The sequence below is a fragment of the Agrilus planipennis genome, unplaced genomic scaffold (assembly GCF_000699045.2).
Source record: "Agrilus planipennis isolate EAB-ADULT unplaced genomic scaffold, Apla_2.0 scaffold325, whole genome shotgun sequence".
NCBI lineage: Eukaryota > Metazoa > Arthropoda > Insecta > Coleoptera > Buprestidae > Agrilus > Agrilus planipennis.
Window position 1 is genome coordinate 36,123 of NW_020439090.1, and position 10,936 is coordinate 47,058.

Here is a 10,936-nt window from a genome sequence, read left to right on the forward strand (position 1 = left end):
GAGTAGGTGTTTNAAAGGTTTATTATTTTTTGCTTTTCAGTTTTTTCGGCGGTTTAATTTTTTTGTTAAAAAGTTTTTATTCATTAGTGTTGCGCAAAAAAAGCTTTATAGATAGCACTTACCTTTATTCAAAGACGATCACAAACTTCCACAATGATCCTTCTTCGTTCAGGACACTTCCTGCTGTTAATTTTTCGCAATATTTTGACTTTTACAGCATAATAGAAACGTTTTAGGGAAGAAATATGTTCGATGAACAAAACAGTTATATTTTTTTGTATTTCCTGAGCAAAAAATTAGAGCATACAAAATCCGTAAAATTGTATAAATATATAATACAAAACTTACACAATAATAAACATTGCAAGATTAAAATTACTATAATTAATAGTCTGCCAGAAGTTAATGGCACAAAATTAAAACAAAAAAGAAAAAAAATAAATCAAATAAAATAAGTACAATGTAAAAGTCGAACAGTAGTAAAACTTAGCGAAAATAAGATGTGTCAGTACAGGTACCGTATGCTTTTAGTTAGTAATTAATTACAGAATTGTTTTTTGTGACATCCAACTCTCTAGACAATGGGAAACTTAGAAAATAATTACATGGCACGTTAAGGCTCACGATGGTAATTTTTAGACGATTTTTTCTTTTTCAAATCTTTATAGGAATGCAGTTTCATTAATTACAACAAAACACCTGGATATATATATGAAGTTAATTTTTTCGAAAACCTATTAAAAAACTTTCTACTCGTACAAGAAACAGTTGAACTATCTGAAAATCAAGCATTTGCCAAATTCATTCGTATATTAAATTGTTAGACATTAAAACTGTAATTTGAAAAACTGGACTGCTAAATATTGAATCCGTCGTCTCTTGAAACCTGAAATTAAAAATTTATATAATTCAAACTTCCGACTTTGCAGTAGGTAACTATGAAGCATAATCAATAAATTAGAAAAAAAAATTAATCCAATTTATAATCTTTATAAGGGGACCATCAAATGAACCAGCAATTATTATTAATAAAATAATTTAGCACTCAGTTTAAAACAGCATTTAAGAGCGAGAAAACGGACTATTGTTGACCTATTTTTCCGGTCGCTCTGTAATAACTACATTGGAACAAGAAAAGTGGCACCAGGGGTCTCTCGAAAAAGTTTTTTTGATGAAAATTTCATCATCCTGGCGTTCTTCCCTCATTTCATTAATGTAAAATTTTATCAAGAGTTATCTGTCTTTTGAAATGGATTTTTGTCGAAAAAATCGGCTTTTTCTTGGAAAAGACATTTAAGGTTTGATCACACATTGACAAGGCGAGCACTGGACGTGCACGAGACGAATGTCGTACGAGATAGCTACCTAAGGGAGAATAATCGAAGAAGTTACAGAGTCAACTACCTAGAATTGGTACTGCAAAAAAGCATTGGGATAGATGGACACAAAAAAAAACTGAGGAAGAAAGCATTAGGGGCATAAAAAAAGGAGAAAGAGATCTCAAAGAAAGCTGGAGAAAAAGAATGTTATTATTTGAGACATTGATAGAGAACATATTATGTATTGCACGGAGCGAAAATGTGAGGTGTGGAGAAAGAAAAGAAATTGAAAGCATTCAGGATAGAAATACACTGAAATATTCTACAAGAAGAGGCTTAAAGTAAATTCAGAATACAATATGATTTTAAAAGAATGTATAAAAATTAAGGACAATACTTTGAATATTCAAATCGCAGAAAAAGAAAATCACAAGGAAGAGATGGAAAAAGGAAAAAAAAATAATGAAAAAGGATGGGCAATTAAGTATTACAAATAGAAACTGGAAAAAAGTGGAACTGTATGGAGAAGTAAAAGAGTAAAAAAAAAAAGAGAAACCTAAAATTCGCGCAGGAATACAAGACAATATGAAAGGAAAGGGAGGAAAATCACATTAGGTAGGTACTTGAAAGACTTTGTTTTAACAGCAAGATTTAGACTGGAAAGTAGGAATAAGGCGGAAAGCACTGAGAAGATGAAGAAGAGATGAAAATATGCAAGTTGCAAAAATTGGAACCTGAGGCACTTGAACATATCTTTGAGGGATGTGGAGTAACGGGAAATGAAGCAAAAAATGGGAAATTGAAATGGATGGAAAGGATGAGACAAATATTATGGACGAGTAAAATAGCAGAAAAGAGCAAGAAGAATAAAAATGTTTAGTTTGCAAAATTTGTGTACCGTCTGTATGTACGAAGTAGCTAAATGTAAATGCATCGTGGTCATATACTGTATAAAAAATAATGTTTTCAATAAATCTACCTATCTATTTAGTGTACTATAGTTATTATTTAATTTTATTTAAATATTTCCTGTATTACAGCAAAATCAAAAACGGTTGTAAAAAAAACTGAAATATTCTACAAGAAGAGCCTTAAAGTAAATTCAGAAGACAAGATGATTTTAAAAGAATGCATAAAAATTCAGAAAAGAAAATCACAAGGAAGAGATGGAAAAAGGAAAAAAACGACCTCTACGAAAGCTAAAGCAGTGTTTATAAAATTTGAAAACATATTTGGACAACAACGCATATGCTACTCAAAACAAACTGCCCCATGAGTCGTGCGTACAGAAGTATGTACGTGGCTCATTACAGTAAGACTTCGACATCTACAGAAGGAGAAACGTAGGTGCGTATTTCGTACGAAGCTAGTCTCGCATACGCTTTGTACTCGTTTCGACAATGCATGAACAAACGTTTATAGTCCAAGATCTCAGAGCCGCCAGATATTACTTATTTTTTGAGCAACAAAATGGGTGGGATAGGGTGGTGTTGGTAGCTACTTGTACACATGCCAATTTGGGCTGACGACCAATTTGCAGATATCAAGTGCTAAAAAACTTTACTCGCTTTTCTTAAAGTCTAACTGCCGATTTTTACATAATGTTTTACAGAATATTGTTAAAAATTAATAATCAACATTGCTAAATACTTCCAAATAAGGTGGTAATTTCTGCCAGACGCTTCAAAGTTCAAAAAAGAAATCATAATTTTATTTATAGTTTGGGTACTCGTTTTTAAAAATGATACGGGACTATTTCAATACTTTTTGTTAGCAGCTAGACCAATTGTAGGGACCAAACATTCTTCAGACACAAGTCGTCGTGTGTTGGAGTTGTTTCCAATGAGTCCGCATCCAGCATCGGAGATGGATGAACCTCTTAAGAAGATCGTCACTCGTGTTAGGAAGCAACACCAACATGCGACATCCTTTAGACCCACATCAGAACAACATCAGTTGACCCAAGATTGTTCAATTCTGGTCCGAGATTGGAAGTCATATTTCACCAAGTATAGCAAAAGCCTGATTGACAAGCTGGGTTCACGAATAGACAGTCAATGCTGAACAAAACTAACCAAAGATTGGGCAGTCAATATTGGACCAAGAATAGATGAATAATATTAGCCTACGATTGGGAAACCAACATTATGCCAAACCTTGGTGAACAATATTAACTCAAGATTGGTCAACTAATATTATGCCAAGACTTTTGATAAACAAAATTAATCCAAGATTGGGCAATTGCGTCCCTTTCCACCTTGGTCAAGACTTCGTTGCCCAGTATTGGATATAACTTGGCGAATCGTTTATATACCTAGCCTTGACCCTCCAAATTTGACCCAAATTTGGTCAAGTATTGACAAAATCATACTTGACTACCTAGTATTGGACCAAACTTGTCGAAATGTTGATGTACCTAACCGTGGCTGTTGAAGATTGACCGATCTTTGGACCAGTATTGATAAACCTATTTATGGCTTCCTACTACTGATCCGTTTGGACCCGTCGTCAACTCCGGCATTTCCTACATGGGTATGTTAACCCTACACTTTGATGACTTTCTAATATAGCGACATTTTAATTGTGTCTGGGGTATGTTTGGCCCCTACAATTGGTCTAACTGCCTACAAAATGTATTGAAATGGCTTCCTAAAGTATTATCTTTAAACATTAAAACCCAGACTATAGGTAAAATTCGTACGATTCCTTTTTGCGAACTTTGAAGCGTTTAGCAGAAATTACTGCTGGTGAGAAGTGTTTGACAGTGTTTATTACTTTTTAGCAATATTCCGTGAAACATTATGCAAAATTTAACTACCTACTTACGTTAGGAGCCCTAGTTATAAAACATTACCAAAGAAACTTCCTAAAGGAAAATTCGTGAAACAGAAATTTTTGAATTTAATTGAATTTTCATAAAATAGGGTCACGTACCTAGTTATAATAAAAACGCGAAAAAATTCTACCGACGAGCGCCAGTGACCCGTGCAGTCACACCCATTGTACATTTTATATATTCAACTGTCTTACTGTGTTTCTTGCATATAGACATCGTTCTAAGAACGCAATCCGTAATAATAAGCTAAGCCAACAGTCAACCTTTTTTTTCTTATTCTTAGAAGATGAGAATCGTGGTAATCGTGTCAATGTTTTCAATGCATAATATTTATTTATGTATTCGAAACAAGTCGATCACTGACCTAGTGTATACGTATGGACAGTTGGCCGGTCGGACCACCTACAAGTATCCGACATCTACCCTTTTGATAATCTGTAAATTTTCATATTCAATTGACGTAAAGACTTACGCGTAAATACACGCATTCCTATCCGCAAATGTGGATTTACATATTGAGGATCTCAAGCTATTGGAAATGCGGCGGTAACCATACTATATGACAGAAATGATACGATACGTTTCAAATAAATGAGGGTTCCTATTGACAAAAACTGGCAAAAAAACTCAAGGCAGAATATTGATCTAAGCTTTACACAATATTATCGAAGAAAGTGAGGCCTACAGGAGAAAATTTGATGAAATAAATCGAAATCTCATATCCGGATTTTGCTATCACGTCAGAATTTTAAGACACCGCAATCTCGAATTTCTGAAATGTCTCCTTTGACATACGAGGGTGCGTTTTTAAGTAGGTAGGTCATTAGTGAGGGTACTTACCCCAGTCATTACGAACTCATTATTAGTATAAATAGTAAGTTTTATCGTAATTAGATCAATAGTCTTTGAACTATCGTCGACGAAACAAGTCAATAGGGAACAAATTGTGAAATATGGAAAATCAGTTCAAACCATACTGGGAAAGATGTCATCCATTTACGGGGGCTCTTGTCCAGGTAAACCATGATTTACAAGTGGCATACCCTCTTTAAGCAAGGCAGGGACTCACTTGAAGAGGACCCACAGCCAGGCCGGCCGATCGAGGTGACCACTCCAGAAATCATCCAAAAAGTACCGAAAAATTAATACGGAAAGCTCGCAGAAATGGTAAGAGTATCAGATACAACCATTTTTAAAATTATTCACGATCATCTTGACTAATGCTAGCGCTAAATAGGTGCTGCGAATGTTCACCCCGTCTCAAAAACAACAGCGTCTGGAGTGCCTATTTGGACCTCTGTAGTGAAGATAAAGATGGAGTATTGACTCGAATTATTACTGGGGACGAAACTTGGGTTCATTATTATGAACCTGAGTCCAAACAGGACTCTATGCAGTGGCACAAAAAAGGCACACCGGCATCCAAGAAGTTTGAGGTGTAAGTCGGCTGGGAAAATTATAGCGACAGTCTGTTGGGACTCAGAAGGAATCCTGTTGATCGATTATGAAGATAAAGGTGTCTCCATAACCGCAGAATAGTATGCTTCAATCCTAGAGCGGTTAAAGGAAACAGCAAAGAAAAAAAGAGGAAGAAAATTGACCAAAGGTGTCCTTCTGCGCGACAATGTGCCTATTCACATTAGCCGTGTTGTGATGGCTACCCTACAGAAGGTCAGCTTCTAAATTTTGGTACACCCACCCCACACCCCTGACCTAACTAACAGCGACTATTACCTATTCCCAAAAAAAACTCTTCGTGGGAAGAAATTTTCAAGCGACGAAGAAGTGAAGGATGCAGTATTTTTCAAACACAAAACATTTTTTCAAGGTATACGTAAGTTAATTGAAAATTGAAGAAATTAAGTGAATATATTGAAAAGGAAAAATAAATTCGTACTTTTATTTCCACTTCTCACCCCCCATTCCGTGAACTTAAAAACGCTCCTCGTATACTATGTCTGATCAGTATTGCGGAAAATTAAGGGAGAAAAATGTACGTGAAAAAGAAGTAGAATGAGTCATCTCGCACCATATACCGACATAAACGTAAAACTCATTGACCTTACCTAAAGCCCCAACTACTCCGGCAATGACAGCGCTAACGCGTATTCACACCGACACTATGTGACCATCATGTTCGCATATTTTACACTGGTTTTTGTTTCATATTTACGTATAATCAGCTGTTGCGAAGGTCACGAATAGGTATGTGTGTTTCGTCAGTTGATGCTTGCGAGAGCGAAAGGCAATAAGATAACGCAGCTGCAAAACAGTTAACTGTTTCCGTTAATCTGAGGTACCTTTTGTGTATATTTTTTATATCCCCTACCCTTTTAATATACCAGAATACTGATCAGACATAGTGTATATTCGATAGTCTGTTCCGATAAAAGCTAATCATGCCACCATAAAGTACGATTCTTTTTTTTTAACATACATTTTTAAAGTCACAAGCCTTAATTGATGAAAAACATTAGTAAATATGAGGGAAAACAACTTGGAAGATTTTCATTAATAGTCGGAGAGCTAGGCACGAGATTTGAACGTCATATGACCAAGGTTTATGGTAACATGTTCGAATAGGATGAGGAGAGGGCTGCGAGTTACGTTTATAACAAGGGGTAGATGCAGAAAATGAAAGTGTCCTATTTATTCTTAAATTACGTCAATCAAGATAGTGCTCAAAATTTTACAGAAATGTAGACTTCGACATCCCCAGTTAAACCTCTGAATTTGGAACGGAGGGGGTGTCGAGTAAGGGCTAAGTAAACAAAAAATGATTGCAAAAAAAAAGGCAATCGGAGTTTGAAATAAGCTTCAAGGATATCAAGGGTTATGAAATTTTCCGTTCTTTTCGTTGCTGAAGTGAAAATCATGTTTTCCCAGTAAAAAAAAGACTTAACCTTGACAAATGATCTTGAACGTCAACGCCAAGGTTGCAGTTAAGGCTACCGATTCAATCTCCCGTCAAAAGTATGCAACTTTTGTTGAAAACTTTTTCCGAAATAATAAGCACCAGTCAAGATTTTCGGATTAGTTTGCAATAATTTTTGTAAAATTAACCCCTACCCGTCGCCTTTTGTTTCACTTTACGTGTCGGGCTTTCGGGAGTTTAGTTAAGTATGCTGAATTTTATATTTCTGTAAATTTTTGAACACATCTTGATGACGTAATTTAAAAAAATAGGATACTTTCACCCTGTCTAACTACTCTCTGTTCCTAGTGGACTGTCCGTCTGGTAAGAAATGTAATCTCCTCCACTTTCGGAACATGTTATCATAAAATTTGTCTATATACGTATTCCGAATAACGTTAAAACCTCGTGTCCCATTCATATACTGTAAATGTTGTGTTGTTCTCGTAGAAAACAAAAATTATAATTGTTTCGCCAAACGTTGCTTCGTCAGAATACTGTCTCTACAAGAGTATCAATAATGGAAAAATAATTTATCAAATTTAAATATCCTGCTTCATGGAATTTAAACAAGTGTTAAAAAAAAGATGTTTTATTGTCAACACTTTTCAGACAAATTGACAAGAAGAATATATGAGCTTTTCAGAGAAAAGATAAATCGTTACAAATTATTTATCTGTGAGTATATTATTCCAGTTACAAATAAGAAAAACGAGAAAATTCGTTAGAAAATGACCCACGGGAAATCATATAGAAGCTAATAAAAATTAAGGCTAATATATATTCAATATCTGATATTCGACTAAAGCCTTTCGAAGGCCCATATAAAACAAATAGGTCCACACAAAAAAAACCAAATTGCTAAGAACTTTGTAACGTAAATATTTGTAACAAAATATGGCCTAAGACCTAACAAAAATGCGAATAGAAAAATTTACTTACCTATATGGATTACGCGTTCTTTTCCAAAATTGTTAGGCCCCTCACAATTAAAGTTCTAAGATATATTTTTTTAAGGAAAATAATATTTTCAAAAATTGAACTCGACCTTTTTCTATTTCTAACAGCAGTATATTTATGTATTGTTTGGATAGCATTGATGATTTATGCTTAAAAATGCGCTTCTAGTCCTTTTAGGGCTCAGAAACACTACAATTCAATGTGCCTATTCATAATTTTAAAATAAAAAAGTACATTCAAGTATTGCACCTTTAAAATAGTTATTCAAACAAATTAAGATAGACAAACCATCAAACCATAAAAAATTCCTTGTTTGTGTATATTTAAAAAAAGACAAGGACAAAATATACAATAATATGAAAAATGACTCACCGTTACGGAACTGAGAAGAACCGGTTTCCGTTTCTGAATTAGCATCGAAACTGCTGGTCACGTGGTTCATCCTAATCCAGCCCATTTTATGAAATCTGGAACTTCGCGTACCGGCACATCTCTGGCAAGAGCTTTTACCCTCAAATTTCGATCATCGGTCAATAAAACTACTTCCCTAAATAAGTTCCTTGGTTCGCCTGGAACAATTAAACAATAACATCAAAAATATTGAAATAACCAATAAAAAACGGCTTACCTTCTACGACTTGGTCTTTACTATTCTTGCAAAGAACCAAACAAGTGGCCAGAATTTTGTCATCGTTCTTAAGGGTGGAATCTATAGATGAATCGTCTTCGACCGTGAAAGTAAACGAAGTCAATGTCGTACCTTTCGTAGTAACGCATTTTATATTTGGTTGGCGGATTTGTAAGAAATCTAAAGCCAACTTGGCAGCCACCGCCACTTTTTTGATATGACTTGGGTCTAGAACGTTTCGTGGTGACGGTAAAGGACCTTTTCCACCTTTAGCTAATCCTTCCAATTCGTTTAAAACTGGAATACAAGACGGAGAATAAATAATTAAAGGTTAAGCTGACAGGTGAAGAGAACTTTTCATTCCCACCAGTTACTACAGTGGGCAATGTCTCCGATACACATTCTAGTATAATAAAGCCGGAGGATAGAGCGGTAGTCTCTTCAGTATCGTTTTAGAAGTCGTGGAAATGAATGGGGTGGTGTTTTAGGAAAAAAGGATGAGACTGGCGAAATGAGGAAAATTACAATTTTACTTCTGGTGCAACAGTGTATTAGTTAATACAGCGAACCAGGCATAATATCACAAAAATCATTATCATTAAGTCGTTAGTCCTGAGCTAATCTTCGCATTTCCCTAAAATTAGAACAACCCACATCCTTAACTATTTATGAACATAAATCTAATCTATGTCTCCCTCTACCCCTTCTAACTTCCGTTTCTGCCTCAAATATAACTCTGACTAAATCTTCATGCCTGAGAAGGTGTCCTACTAACCTAGCTCGCCAATTTCTTATTGACTTCCATTGAGTCCTCTGTTCTCCTATTCTTTCTAATATCTCTTCATTTCTAAGCATCTCTATCCACGGTATCTTCATCATCTGCCTGTAACACCACATTTCGAAGGCTTCTAACCTTTTCTTTTCCGCCACGCCCACTGTCCATGTTTCGCACTCGTACAACGCCGCGCTCCAAACATACACCTTTAACAATCTTTTTCGAATTTCTAAATTAACCGTTCGCGAGCATAGAAGTGACTCCTTTTTATTAAAGGCGACACGACCCTGCTTTATAGCCCTACCACTCCTTCCGTCCTGACTTATCTGACTTCCTAGATACCTAAAATCAGCCACTTCTTCTAATTTTTCGTCTCCTATCTTTACATTCACTCGTTCCCTACTTTTTCTTCCGTTGCATACCAGTATTTTTGTTTTACCTTTACTTATTTTCAAATAGTACAGTTTTTTTGTACCGCTTCCATTTTATTGAAAGCTATTTCTAACTCCTCCTTGCTAGATGCTAATACTGCTATATCATCAGCAAATCTAAGCATACTAATCTTTAGCCTCTCTATATCTATCCATACAGTTGTACTGTCTTTAATGATGTCTGACTCCCTTCCTAATATTTACTTCTCTAATCACAAAAATACCAAGCAACTAATAACGATAACAAATTGCATATTCAATTTTTCTATTAAGAATTCTGATTCTATCAGGGTATCAAGTTTAGACCTGTACATACAATTTATTTTGAAATGTCTAACCTCAATATGAAATCAAAACATTTTTGGTATGAAATGATGTCGCTTGTCCGACAACCTACGTAGAAGACATATTTGTTTTATTGTTTTTCTAAAAATAGACTACAATAACCCCATTGACTTACCTACTAATGGTACCATTAGGGTGTAGACATGAGCAGAAGCAGCCGCTTTGATCATGTGCAAATAGTCGATGAAACAATTAGTGTCAGGTACGAGGATTTTTGGTTTGACTTCTATTTGCACACTTACCACTTGCTGACGTAAAATATTCTGTAACAAATGAAATAACTACACTTACAACTAGATCATTAAAGTAAAGTAAGTTTATTGGAATTTTTAGGATCAGCATTGTTACACCAACATATGTTGTTTTCAGTTTTTGTCCAAAAAATGCAAAATATTAAATGACTACAAATTTCATATCGCAGTGATGAACCGACAACAGCTCTTTAGGTAAGAGACCATTACGACGAGTGACGTAATTTTTTATTGAGATGCAGGGGTAAGCGTATCGTAATAATATAGATGTCTTTATCGAAGGAACGCCTAAAGTTAGAACTCCCATCAAGGTATTATTTAAAAAATCTTGAAAAGATCTGCCTGAACCTTATACCGATATTAGTTTTAACATAAACTGTACTGATTATAAAAACAGATATGTATATAGAAACATAAAAAAAAAACAAATTGATTCAACCTTTGTATTATTTATTAACATTTATTATTATATATATA

At 34.9% G+C, this 10,936-nt stretch overlaps 1 protein-coding gene across 1 annotated transcript in view; it reads right to left on the reverse strand.

Annotated features, from left to right (window-relative positions):
* Positions 1-319: 319 nt before the first annotated feature.
* LOC108742138 overlaps positions 320-10,936 on the reverse strand; it is a 132,563-nt gene continuing 121,946 nt past the window's right edge. The window contains exons 16-19 of the mRNA XM_025977413.1: positions 10,324-10,471; positions 8,658-8,954; positions 8,402-8,598; positions 320-886 (exon numbers count right to left, since the gene is read on the reverse strand). Coding sequence (XP_025833198.1) covers positions 8,468-8,598; positions 8,658-8,954; positions 10,324-10,471 — 576 coding nt within the window. The 3' untranslated portion in view covers positions 320-886; positions 8,402-8,467. The remainder of the gene's footprint in view (positions 887-8,401; positions 8,599-8,657; positions 8,955-10,323; positions 10,472-10,936) is intronic.